The 21,044-nt window shown below is 39.3% G+C and overlaps 1 protein-coding gene across 5 annotated transcripts in view; it reads left to right on the top strand.

The window, feature by feature from the left end:
- The window catches only part of rhot1a (ras homolog family member T1a), an 80,388-nt gene that overhangs the window by 24,680 nt on the left and 34,664 nt on the right, over positions 1-21,044 (top strand). For all 5 annotated transcript variants that reach the window (XM_063030648.1, XM_063030645.1, XM_063030646.1 and 2 more), the window contains 11 exons: positions 7,062-7,105; positions 8,179-8,232; positions 8,376-8,428; positions 8,781-8,889; positions 10,988-11,089; positions 14,643-14,741; positions 16,151-16,259; positions 16,811-16,931; positions 18,502-18,586; positions 20,434-20,579; positions 20,692-20,792. In XM_063030648.1, coding sequence (XP_062886718.1) covers positions 8,782-8,889; positions 10,988-11,089; positions 14,643-14,741; positions 16,151-16,259; positions 16,811-16,931; positions 18,502-18,586; positions 20,434-20,579; positions 20,692-20,792 — 871 coding nt within the window. In that variant the 5' untranslated portion in view covers positions 7,062-7,105; positions 8,179-8,232; positions 8,376-8,428; position 8,781. The remainder of the gene's footprint in view (positions 1-7,061; positions 7,106-8,178; positions 8,233-8,375; positions 8,429-8,780; positions 8,890-10,987; positions 11,090-14,642; positions 14,742-16,150; positions 16,260-16,810; positions 16,932-18,501; positions 18,587-20,433; positions 20,580-20,691; positions 20,793-21,044) is intronic.

The following is a 21,044-nucleotide window of genomic DNA, read 5'->3' on the forward strand; positions in this document are numbered from 1 at the left end:
CAGAATCCTCAGGCAGTATAATTGTACTCTGCCTCAGTGTAAATTTGTTGTAACTACAAAAGTTGAGAAGGGGTCTGCAAAACCACAATATTCTGTAATCCAGAAGAAAAGGTTCCTGAGAATGATCCCAGGAGTGAAAGGGCTAATTTAGCAACATTTGATGGCTCTAGGCCTGTATTCGCTGGGGTTTAGAAGAATGAGGGAGGGATCTCATTAAAACCTATCAAATATTGAAAGGCTTAAATACAGTAGAGTGGATATTTCCTATAGTGGGGGAGTCTAGGATTAGTGGGCACAGCCTTAGAAAACAAGTACGTCACTTTTGAACAGAGATGAGGAGGGATTTCTTTCGCCAGAGGGTGGTGAATCTGTGGAATTCATTGCCATGGATTGCTGTGAAGGCCAAATCATTGAGTATATTTAAAGCGGAGGTTGATAGGTTCTTGATTAGTTAGTGTGTCCAAGGTTACAGAAAGAAAGCAGGAGAGTGTTGTTGAGTGGGATAATAAATCAGCCACGATAGAATGGCGGAGCAGACTCAATGGGTTGAATGTCCTAATTCTGCTCCTATGTCTTACAGTCTAATAGAGGTAGTTCTTTTAGGGTGTAATTGAAACGTTTGTAGAGATTAGCTTGACATTTTCATTTTGGGTCTTTCACCAAAGTAGGTTGTGTTCAGTAAGCTATTGCATTACATTTTGCGGGTCATTCTTGCTCAAGTATTGTGGTGTTAACAGCATTATTAGTGCTATGCATATATTTAGATGATTTCTCTCAAAGTGTACTACAACTAAATGAATTAGATCTGTACAAAAAAATGCATTGATTGTACTTGGTGGCATTTAAAATAAAATAGAGTAACATGCCTTTCCTGTCTTACACCTGACATTGTTCTTTGTGTGGACTTTTTACAGTGGAGATCCTTACAGGGTGTGAATTTAACATCTGATTAAATTTATGATTGTGGTGGGCTTTAATTGTGGGAATTTCGTAAAGCATTTCTGATGGGGAGTGCAGTTGAACCATTATATTCAAGGTAAAATATCTTTACTAAGTACAAAGTAAATTTATTATCAAAGTACAGATATACAACCCTGAGATTCATTTCTTGTAGGCATACTCAGCAAATCCAAGAACCATAGTAGGATCAATGAAAGACCACAAGGCCATAAGAAATAGCAGCAGGATTAGGCCATTTGGCCCATCAAGTCTGCTCTGCTATTTCATCTTGGCTGATCCGTTTTTCCTCTCAGCCCCAATCTCCTGCCATCTCCTCCCCCCCGCCCAATATACCTTCATGTCCTGGCCAATCAATAATCTATCAACCACTGCCTTAAATGTACATAAAGACTTAGCCTCCACAGCTGCCTGTAGCAACGAATTCCACAGATTCACTACTCTCTGGCTAAAGAAATTCCTCCTCACCTCCGTTCTAAAAGGACGCCCCTCTAACCTGAGGCTGTGTGCTCTGATCAGACACTCCCACCATAGGAAACAAGGCCTTTCACCATTTGATAGGTTTGAAATGGGTCACCCCTCATTCTTCTGAATTCCAGTGAATACAGGCCCAGAGCCATCAAGTGCTTTACATATGACAAGCGTTTAATCCTGGAATCATTTTCATGAACCTCCTTCGAATTCTCTTCAGTGTCTGCACATCTTTTCTAAGTTAAGTGGGCCAAACCTGCTGACAGTACTCCAAGTGAGGACTCACCAGTGCTTTATAGAGTTTCAACATTACATCCTTGCTTTTATATTCTAGTCCTCTTGAAATGAATACTAATATTGCATTTGTCTTCTTCACCACAGACTCAACCTGCAAATTAGCTTTTAAGGAATCCTGCGCAGGAGCTCCCAAGACCCTTTGCACCTCAGTTTTTGTATTTTCTCTCCATTTAGAAAATAGTCAACACTTTCATTTCTTCGACCAAAGTGCGTAATCATACACTTCCCAACACTGTATTCCATCAGCCTTTTTTACCAATTCTCCCAATCTTTCCAAGTCCTTCTGTAGCCCCTCAAATTCCTGAAAACTACCTGCCCCTCCACCTATCTTCATATCTTCTGCAAATTTTGCAACAAAGTAAATTCCATCATCCAGATCATTGACATATAATGTAAAAAGAATCAGTCCCAACACAGACCCCTGTGGATCACCACTAGTCATTGGCAGCTAGTCAGAAAAAGTTCCCTTTATTCCCATTCTTTGCCTCCTGCCAATCAGCCACTGCTTTATCCATGCTAGTATCTTTCCTGTAATACCATGAGCTTGTAGCTTGTTAAACAGCCTCGTGTGTGGCACCTTGTGAAAGGCCTTCTGAAAATCCAAGTACGCAACATCAACTGATTCTCCTTTGTCTATCCTGCGTGTAACTTCTTCAAAGAATTCTGACGGATTTGTCAGGCAAGATTTTCCCTAGAGCCCTGACAACAGCCCATTTTATCATGTGCCTCCAACTACCCTGAGACCTTATCCTTAACAATCAACTCCAACATCTTCCAACCACTGAGGTCAGACTAACTGGCTTATAGTTTCCTTTCTTCTGCCTCTCTCCCTTGAAGAGTGGAGTGACATTTGCAGATTTCCAGTCTTCCGGAACCTTTCCAGAATCTAGTGATCTTTGAAGGATCATTATTAATGCCTCCCTGATCTCTTCAGCCACCTCCTTCAGGACTCTTGGATGTAGACCATCTGGGTCCAGGTGACTTATCTACCTTCAGACCTTTCAGTTTCCTAAGAACCTCCTCTCTAATTATGGTAACATCACACACTTCATGCTCCTGACACCTGGAACTTCCACCATACAGCTAATGCCTTCCACAGTGAAGACTGATACAAAATACTTATTCAGCTCGTCTGTCGTTTCCTTGTCCCCTATTACTACCTGTTAGGGAAATTAATTTGCTAAGGAAGTTTGATTAAAGTTGATCACAAGTAACTTAGACATGGACTTTGAAGTAAAGAGAGCTTTATTCACTATATCATGGTGAGTAGTCTTAAGAGTGAACTTTGAACTGCAGAGACCATAGCTCCTTTTACGTGCGTACAGATCAATTGCAAAAACAAAGGCTGTTCAATTAACCTTATGAATTAGAAAAGATAAGCTACATTTATATGCAGGTCTCGTATGATAAACTATACCCATAGCAACAGCCAAAAATTAAGAATTCAGTCCCGTGTACAACTTTGTATTAACAGTTTGTCTCACATACTTGAGTCTAATTCTTACAAGATAAGCAACTGCAAGTATTTATTCTAAGAGTAATCTCTGCTGAAAGCCAAGGGCATATCTATAACAAGCTAAGCTGCAAACTGGTTTCCATACTCAAGAAGCCAATATTAACCCTTTGTCTATCAAAATCCTTAACTCACAATATTTTTCCTCCACCCTACCTCTCCAGCATTGTTTTCCAGTGGTGCATATCCACTCTCACCTCTCTTTTACACGTGATATGTCTGAAGAAACTTTTAGTGTCCTCTTTAATATTATTGGCTAGCTTACTTTCACATTCCATCTTTACCTTAATTACTTTTTTGGTTGCCTTCTGTTGGTTTTTAAAAGTTTCTCAATCCTCTAACTTCCCACCCACTAATTTCTGCTCTAAGCCCTCTCTTTGGCTTTTATGTTGGCTTTGACTTTCCTTCATAGCTACGGTTGTGTCGTCTTTCCTTTAGAATACTTTTTCCTCTTTGGGATGTATGTATTCTGTGCCTTCTAGAAATTCTAGCCATTCCTGCTCTGCTATCATCCCTGCCAGCATTCTTTTCCAATCAATTCTGGCCAACTCCTCTTTCATACCTCTGTAATTCCCTTTACTCCACGATAATACTGATACATCTGACTTTAGCTTCTCAAATTTCAGGGTGAATTTGATCATTTTCTTTGCTGGTGAACGCAGCAGGCCAGGCAGCATCTATAGGAAGAGGTACAGTCGACGTTTCGGGCCGAGACCCTTCGTCAGGACGCTGTTCGTCAAGCAATGTGTGTTGCTTGAAATTCCAGCATCTGCAGATTTCCTCGTGTTGATCATATTCTCATCACTTTCTCCTGAAGGTTCTTTTACCTTAAGCTCTTTAATCAATTCTGGTTCATTGCACAACACCCAATCTAGAATAACTGATCGTCTAGTGGGTTCAAACACAAGCTGCTCTATAAAGCCACCTCGTAGGCATTCTAGAAGTTCCCCCTCCTGGAATCCAGCGCTAACCTGATTTTCCCAATCTACCTGCATATTGAAGTCCCACATGACTATTGTAACATTGCCCTTTTGGCATGCATTTTTTAACCTGCTGTTGTAATTTGTAGGCCACATCCTTACTACTATTTGGGGGTCTGTATACAACTCCCATCAGGGTTTTTTTACCCTTGCAGTTTAGATTATGAAGACACGTAGTCCTCTTTTATTGTCATTTAGTAATGCATGCATTAAGAAATGATACATTATTTCCTCTAGTGTGATATCACAAAACACAGGACAGACCAAGACTGAAAAAACTGACAAAACCACATAATTATTCATATAGTTACAACTGTGCACAGTACCTTAACTTGATGAAGTAAAGTTCAAAGTTTCTCAAATGTCTCACATCTCACGCAGCTGGGAGAGGGAAGAAAAACTCTCCCTGCCATGCGAACCACAATCCAACTCTGAGTCAACCGAAAATTTCGAGCTCTGATCAGCTCTCCGACACCGATTACTGAGCGATTCAACCTCTTTCTCGGTTGCCAAAAGCAGGCAAGGCCAGGGATTTTGAGGCCTACCCTCCAAAAGATTCCCGACCACACAGTAACGACAGCAGCGGATGGGCGTTTCAGAAATTTCTCCAGATGTTCCTCTGTGATTTCACGTCCATTCTCCAGTTCCTTGGCTGTATCCACAATGATTCAACACCTTCTGACCCTATGATTTGATTTCATTTTTTACCCCAACTACCAGCTATAATTTTCTTTCAGTCATGATTCAGTGATGCCTACAACATCATACTTGCCAATCTGTAACTGTGCTACAATTCATCAACCTTATTCTATATATAGCGCGCATACAAATATAACCCCTTTAGTCCTGTATTCACCCTTTTTGATTTTGTCTGCCTTTTACATTGCAACTCATCCTGTTGACTGCAATGTTGCCCCAACATCAGCCTCTCTGTGCTAGGAGTCTCTCTACATATTGCCTTTCTTTGTAAACCAACTTCCTCATCTTCAGCAGTATCACTTTGGTTCCCATCCCCCTGCCAAATTAGTTGAAACCCACCCGAACAACTCTAGCCAACCTGCCCACCAGGATATTGTTCCTCTGCAGGTTCAGGTGTAACCCGCCCCACTTGAATAGGTCATACCTTCCCCAGAAGATATCATAATGCTCAATAAATCTGAACTTCTACCCCATGCAGCAGTTCCTCAGCCATGCATTCACCTGCCAAATCATCCTATTCTTGCCCTCACTGGCATGTGGCACAGGCAGTAATCCAGAGGTTACTGCCCTGGAGGTTCTGTCTCCCAGCTTTCTACCTAGTTCCCTAAAATCTCTCTTTATGACCTCCTCACTTTGTCTACCTGTGTCAATGGTACCAGTATGTATCAAGACTTCTGGCTGCTTGCTCTCGCCCTTGAGAATGCTATAGACCTGATCCGAGACATCCCTGATCCAGACATCAGGGAGGCAATAAAGCATCCGCACGTCTCTATCACACCCAGAACAGAGACATTATCTCTATTCCTTTGACTAGAGAATCTACTAACAACACTGCAGTTCTCTTCATTTTTCTGCTCTTCTGAGCCACAACACCAGACTCAATGCCAGAGAACTGTTCACTGTGGCTCACCCTTGGTAGGTTGTTCCCCTCAATAGCATCTAAGGTTATGGACTTATTGAGGCGAACTGCCACTAGTGTACTCTGCTCTGGCTGTATTATTTCCCCTCCTCCTGACAGTCACCCAGTTACCTGTCTCATGCAACCTAGAGTTAACTTCCTCCCTGTAGCACTTGTCTATCACCTCCTCATTCTCTCATATGAGTCAAAGGTCATTGAGCTGCAGCTCAGTGCACCTGGTGCAGATGTGTTTATCTGGGAGACGTTCAGTCTCCCAGACTTCCCACATTCCACACAGAGTACAAAACACTGCCCCTGGAGCCATTCTCACTATTCTATGCACTAGTAGATGAGGAATGAACAAATAAGAACACAGAGAATAACTTACAAGACAACCTACCTCGCCCAAGCGAGCCACTCTTAAAAACTGTCACACTCCAAAACAATGCCACTCCAAGAATGAATGGCCACTTGGCTTGCACTTGTGATATTTTTTGTCCCTTTCTGATGAAATCACCTTTGTGGTTTGGTCACACCTCAACTCAGAGAATCTGCCATGAAACTCTGCCTTTGAAAAAGTAGCTAGCTCTTTTATGCACCCCTGGTTTGGATTGTCTAATTCGGAGAAAACTGGCTCAAATCTCTGCTTTTTAAACCTTGAACGTGGACCTGACTGAAAGGTAGCTCTTGCTCCTCAACTTAGAAAGATCATACCCAGCAAGATAGACAAACAAGCAATGTGCAAAAGGCACTAAACTGCAAATACAAAAAAAAGAAATAATAATAATAAATAAGCAATGAATATCAAGAACATGAGATGAATAATCCTTGAAAGTGAGTCCACAGGTTATGGGACTAGTTCAGTGATAGTTATTCCCTCTGGTTCAACAGCCTGATAGTTGAGGAATAATAACTGTTCCTGAACCATGTGGTGAAAATCATGAGGCTTCTATACCACCTTCCTGATGATAGCGTTGAAAAGAAAGGTGGGGGCCCCAGATAATGGATGCTGCTTTCCTACAACAGCACCCTGTGTAGATGTGCTCAGTGGTGGAGAGGGCTTCACCCATGAAGGACTGGGCCATATCCACTACTTCTTGTAGGAAAAAAACTTTGTGTGATTTCTGCTACATTGTGTTAATTTCTCAATGTGGATATTTTTTTCTTTCCATATTTTTAAATAAGTAAATTTCTCAGCAAAATTAGAAATTATGCTATCTTTGCCTAATTGCCTTTTCACCAACAGAAGCAGAGCAGACAGAGGAACAACTTCACAATGAAATTTCCAAGGTGAGACTAAAATTAATTTAATAATGTTTGTAAAAGTTTTCTGCTGAATCAAAAAGGGTGCCACACTTGCTGATGAAGTTTGCAATTCATAGATGGAGAATTTGTATAATTATATTCCATGTTACCTTGCTAATCATCATACCATATTTGCAGCTGTTTTTTAGGCAAGCTTTCAACTTGCTTCATAAGATAAATCCTGAATTAAAATCAGATAATACTGGAAATGCAGAGTAAGCCAGGCAAAATCTGGTGAAATGCAGACTGGCCTGAAAAGTCAACTCTTATTTTTCTCACAGATGCTACTGGGTATTTCAAACCTCTCATGTTTTTGTTTCAGATTTCTGCTATCTGTAGTATTTGTTTCTTCCCATTATAATTAATTATTTCTTTGCTATGAAGGTAGTTAATGTTTTTTTAAAAATGCCTAGGAAATGAAGCTATTGAGTGAGCCCACACTCGGTATAGGAAGCAAAAGAGAAAAAGGCACTAATTTATGGAAAAGGTTAGAAGTAAATGTCCTTGAAGTTTTAAAAGTTTATTGCTCTCTCAGAAGAAAAAGTGCCTGTATGGACAGTGAGGGAAATACACCAGTAGCCACATTATTAGGTACTTTCTGTAGCTTTTAAGGTGGCCACTGTGTGTATGTTCATGGCCTTCTGTTGTTTTAGCACATCCACTTCAAGGTTTAACATGTTGTGCATTCAGAGATGCTCTTCTGCACACCACTGTTACAAGGTATGGTTATTGGAGTTACTGTCACCTTCCTGTCAGCTTGAACAGATTGACCATTCTCCTCTGACCTCTCTCATTAACAAGGTATTTTTGCCCACAGAACTGCCGATGACTGGGGTTTTTTTTTAATGGTTTTTGCACCATTCTGAGACCATTAAGAGACTGTTGTGCTTGGAAATCCCACAAGATCAGCAGTCAGAGATACTCAAACCACCTTGTTTGGCACCAACAATCATTCCAATTTGATTTACTTGATTTACTTTTTTTCTGCAGTGAGTAAATAAATATTGCTGTTACAAATTTTTGACTCATCTTTATTATTTTACACTTTTCTATTGCAGGCTAACGTGATCTGTATAGTTTATGCTGTCAACAACAGAAATTCCATTGACAAGGTTTGTATAGTTCAGACTTTAAACAGCCATGAGCAAAGGTTTGAAAGGGCTTTGTAATGTCTTAGTAGTTTGCAGAAACAGTCACATTTGTTTGCTAAATTGAAACCTATTTTGCAACAAAATCAAATATCTGTCTGTTGCAGGTAACGAGCAGATGGATTCCTTTAATCAGTGATAGGACTGATAAAGATAGCAGGTACTGTGAAGTTAGTTCAATACAAACAATTACTTTGCATGGTTGGATTGCCAGAGCTTTAAAGAATTATCGTTCTGGTTGTATTTAGCTGTTGGCCAATGAAGTAATTAAAAGGAAGTCTTGCAGTTAGAGTTAATGTAGTGAATTAATTTCTCAATTTATAATTGGAATAGGTTATGTATTAACTTGTGAATTAAGCGTCATTACCAGGTGAAGTGGCGTGATGGGCCTTTACAGCCAAGTGAAGTTTGACTTATCTGCATTAAAGATTAACTAAACTTTGCAAAGCTGAATTCTTGAAAATTCAATGACCATTTGATTTAATGGAATTCCTATACACTTCTGTTTCCAGAATGCCCCTCATACTGGTTGGAAACAAATCTGATCTGGTCGAACATAGTAGCATGGAAGCTATTCTTCCCATAATGAACCAGTACACAGAGATAGAGACCTGTGTTGAGGTAGGTCATCCTTTCAGAAGCACACTTGGTGAGATTACAGCCATGAACCAAGCAGCATTAATTTACTTTTAAAATATTCAATTAAGCAGACCACCAAAACTACTCAGAGGTCACTTTATTAGGTACCTCCTGCCACTGTAGCCCATCCACTTCAAGGTTTGATGTGTGTTCAGAGATGCTTTTCTGCACACCACTGTTGTAAGGCATGGTTATTTGAGTTACTGTTGTCTTCCTGTTAGTGTGGGCACGTAGCCAAGTGGTTAAGGCATTGGACTAGCGACCTGAAGGTCGTGAGTTCGAGCCCCAGCCGAGGGAACGCGTTGTGTCCTTGAGCAAGGCACTTAATCACACATTGCTCTGCAACGACACTGGTGCCAAGCTGCATGGGTCCTAATGCCCTCCCCTTGGACAACATCGGTGGTGTGGAGAGGGGAGACTTGCAGCATGGGCAACTGCTGGTCTTCCATACAACCTTGCCCAGGCCTGTGCCCTGGAGAGTGAAGTCTTTCCAGGTGCAAATCCATGGTCTTGCAAGACTAACAGGTGCCTGTTAGTTTGAACAGATTGGCCATTCTCCTCTGACCTCTTTCATTAACAAGGCATTTTGGCCCACAGAACTGCAGCTCACTGGATGTTTTTTTTTAATTTTTTTGCACCATTCTCTGTAAATTCTAGAGATTGTTGTGCATGAAAATCCCGGGAGATCAGTTTCTGAGTTACGCAAACCACCCCATCAACAATCATTCCATTGTCAAAGTCGCTTAGATCACATTTCTTCCCCATTCTGATGTTTGGTTTGAGCAGCAAATGAACCCTTTGACCATGTCTGCATAGTTGTATACATTGAGCTGCCACATGATTGGCTATTTGGATATTTGCATTAACAAGCAGATGTGCCTAATATAGTGGCTACTGATTATATAACTATAGGGTTTTTCTCTCTCTTGTTTCCTCTCACCTAGATTTGGATAATTTTTTTACTACAAAGTTTCAATAGCTTCATTGAAAATCATGCTAAAACTCAATTGTCAATTTGAATTATTAGTATATTCTGCATTGTGATACTCACACCTTAGTCTGTCAGTATTTCATCACAATAAATGTGCATCCATGAATTTAGTTTATTCTGTACTTCTTATCTGAACTGTATAAAAAGTTGAAAAATTAATTCCTCTTGTTTCTCTGTCTTTGTTACTTGATCTGAAGTAGTTCAAGAAGGTAGTCTGCCAACACTTTCCTGAAGCCCACTAAATTAATGCTGCCATTGCCCAACAATACCCGCATCCCAATTAATATTTAAAGTAATTTAAAGGATTAGCATTAGTTGGCTACACTAGCATATTTTCATTGTCATTTTAACTTTATAAAACTTAGTATGTTTTTGAGTGATACTTTTAATTTATGAGAAAGAGTTATAAAGGCAAAAAAGTTACTTTAATAGTTCACTCTTTGTTTCTTTGAACACTACATTATCTGATGTTAATTATATTTGAATTTAACTACTATTGTATTGAAATCATAATGTTTCAGTGCAGCTCCTCCATAGACCAAAAGACAGGAGCAAAATTAGGCCAGTCATTGAGTCTGCTCTGCTATTCCATCGTGGCTTTACTCCCCCCCCCACCACCACCTCTCAATCCCATTCTCCTGCCCTCTCCCAGTAACCTTTGATGTCCTTACTAAACAAGAACCTATCCACCTCGGCTGTAAATATACCCAGTGAACATTCTATAGATTCACCACCATCTGGCTAAAGAAATTCCTCATCTCTGTTCTAAAGGGATATCCTTCTATTCTGAGGCTCTGCCATCTGGTCCTAGACTCCCCCGCTATTCACAGGAAACATCCACTGCATATCCACTCTACCTTATTACAGGCTCAACCTTCAAGTTAGTCTTCAGTATATCCTGCACTAGGACTCCAAGTTCCTTTTGCACCTCCAATATCTGAATTTGCTCCCTGTTTAGAAAATAATCTGCACCTTTATTTCTTCTACCACAGTACATGAGAATAGACTTGCTTTCACCATATTAAAGCTGCACTATAATACTTAAACCAGTCAAGAAATATTTTAGAGGTCTACTTTTTAATTTTACAGTGTTCAGCAAAAAACTTGAAGAATATCTCTGAGTTGTTTTACTATGCACAGAAAGCTGTCCTGCACCCTACGGGTCCACTCTACTGCCCAGAAGAGAAAGAGGTAAAGACAGTCCTGCATAGGAACATATCTATATCTGCATAGAGTGTTGCTTTTTGCATTGTCTTGTGTAAACATTATTATCTGGACAGTGGTGACCAAATACCCAGTTCTTTAATCGAAAATCAAACGATTGTTGATGGTGTAAATCTGAAATCAAAGTAACAAATGCTCATAAGTGATGCCTGGCCTGTTGAGTGTTTTTAATCCATTACCTATGGTGTAATGGTCCAATTACTAGTCCAGTCATAATTTTGCTACAGCTCCAATTCTACCCACTGTTACCAGGATCTTGAATAGACCTTTTATACGATATGATGGACTGTTGGTCTCACAGTCTGCATCATTATGATCTTACACTTTATTATTTACCTGCACTGCACTTCTTTGATAGTTTTTAGATTTTATTCTGCATTGTAATTGTTTTACCTTATTCTAGTTCAATGCACTATACAATTCCAATACCAGTTGTAAACACGAGGTTCCTCAGGTGCTGAAACTCTTGAGCAACACACAAAATGGAGGGGAACAAATGGTCATTGTTTTGGGCTGAGACCCTTTGTCGGGATTGGAAAGGAAGGGGGAAGAAGCCAGTCTAAGAAGGTTGGGGTGGGGGGCTACAAGCAGACGGATGAAAGGTGAGATCAGGTGAGGTGGAAAGTGGGTGGGTGGAGGAGGGGTAATGAAATGCAACTCTGAGGGGGGATAGGTGACCACAAGCTCCAGTAGAACATAGCCAGGGCTGGAGTGGGGAGTCCTGTAATATTGTCTGAAACATACAATTCAATGGATTTAGAATAGTATAACACACTTTAGGCCCTTTGCCTCACAATGTTATGCTGACCTTTAACATTCTCCCAAGATCAATCTAACCTATCTCCCACGTGGCCCTCCATTTTCCTTTCATCCATATGCCTATCTAAGAGTTTTTTAAATGTCCCTATTGTATCTACCACTTCAACATCATATAACCATTAAGTTTTTGTTTGACTTGATAGCTCTTCTGATTCAGGTACAAATCCATAGCTACTTATTAGGAAGGCCTGCCAGTCAGCTGGATATGCTCTTCCCACATCCAAAGATAAGCAAAGGGTGTTACCAAAGTTCAAAGTAAATTTATTATCACAGTACATAAATGTCACCACATACAACCCTGAGATTCATTTTTTGTGGGCATACTCCATAAATCAATACAATAATAGCCGTAACAGAATCAGTGAAAGACCACCCAACTAGGGAGTTCAACCAGAGTGCAGAAGACAACAAACTGTACAAATACTAAAGGAAAAAACAATATTAATAAATAAAAAGTAATAGCTATCATTAACATGAGACGAAGAGTCCTTGAAAGTGGGTCCATTGGTTGTGGGAACATTTCAATGATAAGACAAGTGAAGTTATCCCCTTTGGTTGCAGAGCCTGATGGTTGAGGGGTAATAACTGTCCCTGAATCTGGTGGTCCGAGTCTTGACACTACTGTCCTTTCTTCTTGATGAGAAGAAAGCATGTCCTGGGTGGTGGAGGTCCCTGATGATAGATGTTGCTTACCTGCAACAGGGTTTCACGTAGGTGTGGTCACTGGTTGGAAGGACTTTACCTGTGATAGACTGGGCCATGTCCACTACCAAATGAATTGTCTGGTTTTGTTCTTTGTTTTATTGATGTAAGGCTACCCATGGCTTGCTAGATAATTAAAGTGCTTTTGCAAATGTAGAATTAAATGCAGGACTGGCCAGACCAAACTAAAAAGAAAGGCATTTCTCTACATTGATACCTTTCCTGTCTCTTTCAGAACACTTCACTTTATTTTCCAGACAGTGAAACGCTTTCAATGTGTTACTACTGCTTCAATGTGGGGAAATAGTCAGTTTGTGTAAAGTAATCTGAAGTATGGTAATACAGACATCCCACCTCTCCCGGAAGTTCCGGGAGTCTCCCGCATATTGATGGTGGCTCTCTGATGCCCACAAATTATATACAATATCCTGGAAATTGATTTTTTTGAGAGCGAGAGAGAGCGAGCACAAGAGAAAGTGAGCGCCAGGACAAAGTGTTCCAAAAAAAAGAAAATATAAAACTAAAATGTACCCCTGCCTAATTGGGGTCAAAAATAATGAATGACAGTGTTGCTCGCTGCACTGTTTGCAGCAGTGACTTTTCTATTGCCATGGTGGGTTAAGACTGTAAAAGACATGTTGAGGTGAGTTTAACAGGTGTCATTCGTTTATTAGCATAGGTAACGTTATTTAAGCTAGCTGGCTGACTGCTAAGGAGCTACTCTATTGCAGACATCCCACCTCTCCCGGTAGTTCCGGGAGCCTCCCGCAAATTGATGGTGCTACCTCCCTGAAATTAGTTTTTGCAGGGTGGGATGTCTGGTAATAACCAGTGGCAGTATTTGAGCTGGTGACATATACTGAATTATCATTCTTGTTTTTAGACAAGGATTCCACCAAGTGTTACCAAGTAAAGGTGTTATGTTTCTTTTCCTAAAGGACATTATTTAACCAGAGAAAGTTTTTGTGAAGATTCAGCAGTTTAATGGTTGGGTTTACTGTTAACGCTTTTTAATCATATATATATTCTGTTAATTTCATATATATATATCTCTGAATTTAAGTTTGCAAAAATTTGAAAATTGTGTGTCTGAATTAGTAATCCAAAATCCTGGATTACTAGTTCAATAATGGTGCTTCAACAACAACTGTCTTCAAGTGTGCTAGGAATCTCACATAGTGTGTTAAAGGTGCTGGTGGAAAAAATACTTTTGGACAATCTGAGGTTATGGAAGTCACGTTATAACTTACAGATGTTCAGGATATCTCCAAGTTAGTTCATGGCCTGTTCTACTGCTATAATGAGGCCAAGTTCAGGCTGGAGGAGCTGTAGCTCATATTCCATCTGAGTAGCCTCCAACCTGAACATCAGTTTCCCCAACTGCTGGTAATTTCTCCCTCCTCCTCCTCCTCCTCTATTTCCATTCCCCATTCTGATTCCCTCTCTCACCCCTTCTCTTCTCCTCACTTGTTTATCATCTTGTTCCTCTCCTTCCCTTACTGTCCATGGTTCATTGTCCCCTCTTTTAGGATCCCTCCTTCTTTAGCCCTTTACCTCTTCTATCACCTCCCAGCTTCTTACTTCATCCACCCCTCCCACCTTCCCCCTCACCTGGTCTCACCCATCGCCTGCCAACTTGTACTCCTTCCAACTGTGCCCCCTTCCTTTCCAGTCCCAGTGAAGGATCACGGCCCGAAACATCCCTAGATGCGGCCTGACTTAACCAGCATCTGCAGAATCTCTTGTGTTTATCTCCCCATCTTGTTCTTCCCTTAAATTTTTGTTTTCTAGTGCTGCAGAAATTAGGGAGCTGTGGGCATGAATTAGTTGACAGTCTGATGAAGTTTACTAAAATCCAAGTTTGCTTTGGTTTCCAAGATTAAAACATGAATCTTGAATGACTAAGTTATAGATTTTATACATTTTTGCTTTGTAATTTATGTGATCAAAGTAGGAATCTGCATCACTCAGTTTAATGACCATGTTTGTGTACTTACAGATGAAACCCGCCTGCATCAAAGCCCTAACACGCATTTTTAAGATATCAGACCAGGATAATGATGGGATTCTCAATGATGTAGAACTCAACTTTTTCCAGGTAGAATCCTTGGTCTGTGTGGTCATCAAATTAATACTGCTTCCCTGTATTAGAACTGTTTCCAGTTGCAAGCACTGGATCCTCCTGTATGTAACTTACAAGTTAAACCTGGGTTAAACAGTGGTTATAAAAGTTGAAGATCTTTTTCTAAAAGACCATTTTGTATGAGAGCTAAAATAGTTATAGGAAATTGATGTTACTGCATTTATCATTCACTTCCAAATTTAGCAAGAGAAGTCCATGCAGGTTGCTTGCTAATCATAAACCTTAAAAGTAACAATCAGTAAAACCTGTGAACAAAACTTCCAATTTCTGGTAGACAGAGATCAGACAACAAAGTAGGTCATCAATTAGGGAATGTAACAGCCCAGATTATCCCATCACCTTTGTTTCCAAGTGGAAATTGGTTGGATTAGCAGGAGAGTTTCCTGATTAACTACTAACTCCCTAGCGTTTCTCAGCCTTTACATCAGCAAGCCATTCCACTACACAGTTTAGAAACTGCAGTGCTGAATGGTGGGAGCTTCTAGCCCTTTCAGTATCACTCTTGCTAATATTATTATAATATTAATGCACCAAAAATTTTATTCCTTGACTATGTCTCAAACTTTGTTTAAAAATTATCTGTTCTGCATCAAATTACTTTCCCATTTTATTTTGAGAATTGCTGTTTTTGATTCCTGGCAAGGCTTTAATGAAACAAGTAATGTAGGAGTCATGTATCTATTTCTTATCTGTACTGTATTTTGTGTTGCGTGTTTATAGTAGTCACATGGGTTTGGGTGTGGTAGAACTGAAAAGTTTAGTTATGTATTTTTGATTTGTTGTAAGAGCTGGTCTAGTTTAGGTAGAGCTAAGTGAGTGAGCTAAGGTTGATATCTCTTTTGTTGACCATTTTAATTATGCTTAAACACACTTAAAATTGCTTAAATACATTTGAATATTCTTGAAAACCTTTTAGAGTACTTGGCTTATGTACATTTAATACACTAAGATCGTTTATTCCGTTATATCGCTAGTTTTAGTTTTGTTAGTTTTTTAATAAAAGATTAAACATGTTCTTCAACTTTGGAACTTTGTTATTGGATTGGAGAGTGTGTTATATAGTATCAACCCCACTGTGATGCTTAGTCTCCAAGCAGTTTTGGTTTGTTCGAGTAACCACTGTAAGTAACAATATGAAATATACATAAATAATAGAAGCAGGTAGAGCTAATAGACATGCATTTAAATGGAAATTTCCTGAGTCTTTTTAAACAAAATGCTAGTGTGCTGTAACCAAATACTCATTTAAGTAATCTGGGTAGTGGAGTTGCTCCAGCCTGCGGATTAGTTGTAGGATGCAACGTATAAACGATGTCTTAGCTATGGCTGAATATTTGGTGATCTTTATCAATGTTTTAATTCAGAGAACCTGTTTTAACACTCCATTGGCACCGCAAGCTTTGGAAGATGTGAAGAATGTAGTGCGGAAAAACATGAGTAATGGTGTCGCTGATAATGGGCTAACGTTGGAAGGTAACCTGATACAACAATTTCTCTTGTTGTTTTTCTTCTCCATTCTGAAATCTGACCCATCCAACTTGTGTGACACCTCTTTTTGATCCATCTTGTGTAGCAGCATGTCAGAACTTAACCATCGTAATCTTAAACTATTGTTTAATTTTGAGACAAGACTTGTTAGGTTTTATTAACAGGAAATTGGTTAAGTTCTTTATTTAAACATAATTTTTAATTGGAAATTGAAAGATTGACAGCCACTTTGCTTCCACTTCAGCTTTACCACATAATCCAGAGAAACATTAAAATAATTGTAAGCATCTGTTCACACACACACACACACACACACACACACACACACACACACACACACACACACACACACACACAGACCCAGCCATTGGCATTGGACTTTATAAGTTTCTCAATTCCCCAATGGAATTATCCCATTGCTCTAATTTAATTCAGCATTGAATTTAAATTCCTTGCCCTTTTGTTGCAGGGATGGTGAGGACAAATGGATGGTGATGGAGCCAGTTTCTTAGTCTGTCATCTGTTCTGTGTTGCAGGTTTTTTATTTTTGCATACACTATTTATACAAAGAGGGAGACATGAAACTACTTGGACTGTTTTGCGCCGGTTTGGATATGATGACGACCTGGAACTTACACATGAATATCTATTTCCAATGTATGTATTCAGTCAATTCCTTGGAACCTTCTTTCCTAATAGTGGTGTTTTTAAATATTGCAGATTTGTGGAAGAACTGTTCTGCATGATCGGGATGGTATAAAGTAACTGAGAATCTGGTGTTCAATAAACCAGTGGTCTTTTAGAGTTTAGTTTCTCATAATATACCAAACTCTGAAAGTGATAGTTTTCATAACTCTCTGAGCAAGCTGTTTTCTTGCCCTCAGCTTCTGCAATAAGAAGAAAAATAGTCTAATAGTTATAATGCAAGTATTTAGTTTTTAGTTAAATTCTTCAGCCACGAAAAAGATAAATATTCTGAAAACTTGTCTTTCATGTAAGCATTTTACAGAAGGAACTTGATGTTCTGTTAATTATTTTTAGTTACAATGACTGTAATTATTTAATGCAGAACAACTTTATTATTAAATATCCCTAAGCTGCCAGCCTTCAATGTCACAAAAAAAATGGATTGTAAAATGTAAAGAATAGAAGTGTGGAAGGGAGTGACAGAGGAACATGTTTGTTTTCCTGTTGTTTCTTTTTGCTTCAGGTGTTCCATGTAGTTCTGCCGAGCGTTGTGGGCATGCTATGCTGGCATCAGAATGCATGATGACACTTGCAGACAGTCCCCAGCACATCATTGGATGTGTTGGTTGTTGACATAAATAACACATTTTGCTGTATGTTTTGATGTACATGCGATAAATCAAATTTAGACCCCCATCTCAGATCTACACTCTGGCCACTTTATTAGGTACACTTGTATACCTGCTTGTTAATGCAAGTTTCTAACGTAGTAACTCAATGCATAAAGACATGCAAATGTGGTCAAGAGGTTCAGTGAGTGCTCAGACCAAGCATCAGAAAGGAGAAGAAATGTGATTTAAATGACTTTGACCATGGATTGATTGTTGGTGCCAGACGAGGTAGTTTGAGTATCTGAGAAATTGCTGATCTCCTGAGGTTTTCACACATAACAAACAGTCTCTAGAGTTTACAGAGAATGGTGCAAAAAAAACCAAATACATCCAGTGAGCATTTCTGTGGATGTAAATGCCTTGTTAATGAGAGAGATCAAGCAGAATGGCCAGATTGGTAGGTGACAGTGATTCAAATAATCACACGTTACAACAGTGGTGTGCAGAAGAACATTTCTAAACGTACAGCATGTCATACTGAAGTGGATGGGCTACAGCACCAGAAGACCATGAACGTACACTCAGTGGCCACTTTATTAGATACAAGAGCATATAAATCTGACTTAATATCTAAAGTAAAAAACAGGTAAATACGTATTTCATAAATTCTGTTATATGCCTGCAAGTAAATGAATCGCAAATATAGTGACGTAAGTATTTGAAAATAAATTTACTTTGACTTTGAGTTTTTGTTTAAGTTGCATGGTCAGCTTTTAGAGTGAAGCTTTAGTGTGACTTTGATTAATCATATTGCTCAATGTCACATTCACAATAAAGGAATACTCAGGTGTTCTGCTGTTCTAATGGATTGTGCAAGTTAAAAATTTGTTTGTGGGTAACAACTGAATTCATTTTTCCTCTTTTTACAGATTGAAAGTTCCTTCAGATTGCACGACTGAACTGAATCACCATGCATATCTTTTCCTACAAAGCATTTTTGACAAACATGATTTGGTGAGCTGAATTTGCAGATGTGTTCTTTATTAATTTAATTTTCTCTTCATTTCTGTGCTTTATTGGTCTGTTCTGTCAAATCTTTGCCTGTGTATCATAGCCTAAAGATTTTATAAAGATAAAGATTAGCTTTATTTGCCACATGTGCATCAAAACATACAGTGCAAAGCGCCATTTGCGTCAATGACCAACACAGCACGAGGATGGTGCTGGGGGCAGCCTGCAAGTGTCACCGTGCTTCTGGAGCCAATGTAGCATGCCCATAACTTACCCTAACCCATTAGTCTTTGGCATGTGGGAGGAAACCAGAGCATCTGGAGGAATTGCAATTATAAGAAGAATTATAGGTACAATCTCCTTGCAGATAGCGGTGGGAATCGACCCCAGTCGATGATCACTGGTTTTGTAAAGTCATAACCACTACGTTACTGTGCCACCCCAATTTCTATTCAATTAGAGTAGAAATATTCAAATAATTGGGCCTGTTTATGATATCCCAGTTTACAAAGCTCCTTCACTCCAGCACGTCTCATTTCTAATTTCAACCCAATTTTTCCCCAGAAATCACCTCCTGTAGACATGCTATGCAGAACATTCCACACGTGCTAATGGTAGCCAGTTCTGTGTGTCCACCACCTCTCAATTCTTTTTGCTTCTCCTTGTATTATTACTTCCTCGTTTGATATTATTTAGAATATCAAGATTGTATCTGTCATGTTTGTGTCAGGTCCATTGCTCTTTTTTGCTTTATCATCCTCTTTGTTTCCCCTTGTCCTATTGATAGAAAACGGAATATTTCAGCCCCATTTTCTATAAAAGGCTTCATGCTTCATCTTTCAAAATGACATCTAGCTGTGTATTATTTTTAAATGTATACCATTTCATTGTATGTTTCAATGTATAAGTGACAAATAAAGTTAAATCTTTTCTTCATATTTGGTTATTTCTTAGTTGCTAAAGTTTAGCCAAAGTCTGTTTCACAGTCAAGTCCTGTTCCTTTACCACTCCTGTGTTTGCTGACCTACATTAGCTCCTGTACCATCAACACTTTCATTTTTGACCAAAATCAGAAAAAAAAACTGCAGTAGCTGAAGATACTCGAGGTCATGACCTTGTTTTAAAGTTCCCTTTCATTTGTTTGTTCATTTCAAAGCCTTGTGTTTTCCTTTCTCCAGAACCTGTTTTAGCCCCACAAACCTGTGGGACCTCTTCATTTGTTTAGATCTGTTTTTCATTCCTTTGAAAGAAAGATAAAGATTAGCTTTATTTATTACATGTACATCAAAACATACAGTGAAATGCACCGTTTGCATCAATGACTAACACAGTCCGAGAATGTGCTAGGGACAGCCTGAAAGTGTCACCATACTTCTGGCACGTAGCATTCCCATAACTTCCTAACCCTAAGCCTAACTCTATCCTGTGCATCTATGTAATGAGGGAAGAAACCAGAGCACCTAGAGGAAACCCATGTGATCATGGGGAGAACATACAAATTCCTCACTGACAGCAGCTGGATCACAGATGTTGTAAAGCGTTGCGCAAACTCTACACTACCGTTCCGCCCCATCTCAACTTAGTCAACTGTTGTTGGTTGAGCCATTATCTATATAAGCCCTAAATAATGTAGTTATTGTCTTTTGTAATTTCTACCTTTAACTCTTTCTCTGAATACATTTTAAAACCTATCTCTCACCTAGTCTTATGTCATTCCTTCAAATGATTCCCTCCGTTCATTTTTATCTGTTGATGAATTTCCATGAAACATCCTTATCTTTTTTTTTTATCAACCTTGGAGGTTCTATAAAAATGGAAATCCTTTATTGTCCTTCTGCATTGTTTTTCAGGACCGGGATTGTGCATTATCACCTGAGGAACTAAAAGATCTTTTCAAAGTGTTTCCCTACATGCCTTGGGGTCCTGATGTCAATAACACTGTTTGCACCAATGACAGGGGCTGGGTCACCTATCAAGGTTATATTTGTCAGTGGACGTGAGTCATTTTTCCTTTGTGATTGTTGAGCAATATTTTCAATCTATTCTTTTTCTGTAAAATGCTGATTCAGTAACTTTGTAAATAGCTGTATATTTGTGTTCTGAATCAGGCTGACTACATACCTCGACGTTCAGCGATGTTTGGAATATTTAGGTTATCTAGGATATTCCATTCTAAGGGAGCAGGAGTCTCAGACAGCAGCTATCACAGGTATGACAGTGGAATTTTAGTAACTTTTTCTCCTTAATTTCTTAATTGGATGAATTATTACCATGTGGCTACATCTTAGCCACATCTTCTGTCTCCATCTACCCTCTCAGATTTGTCTATATTTAAGACTTCTATCACACCTCCACCAGTCTTCCATCAAAAGTTCCCATTTGTGTTATCACCCTAGTAAATTCTGTATTCTGTCTCTAATGCAGGGACTAGGATCATTTACTGTTCTCTGATCTAACTGAG

Source organism: Mobula hypostoma, chromosome 22 (assembly GCF_963921235.1).
Source record: "Mobula hypostoma chromosome 22, sMobHyp1.1, whole genome shotgun sequence".
In the NCBI taxonomy this organism is placed as follows: Eukaryota; Metazoa; Chordata; class Chondrichthyes; order Myliobatiformes; family Myliobatidae; genus Mobula; species Mobula hypostoma.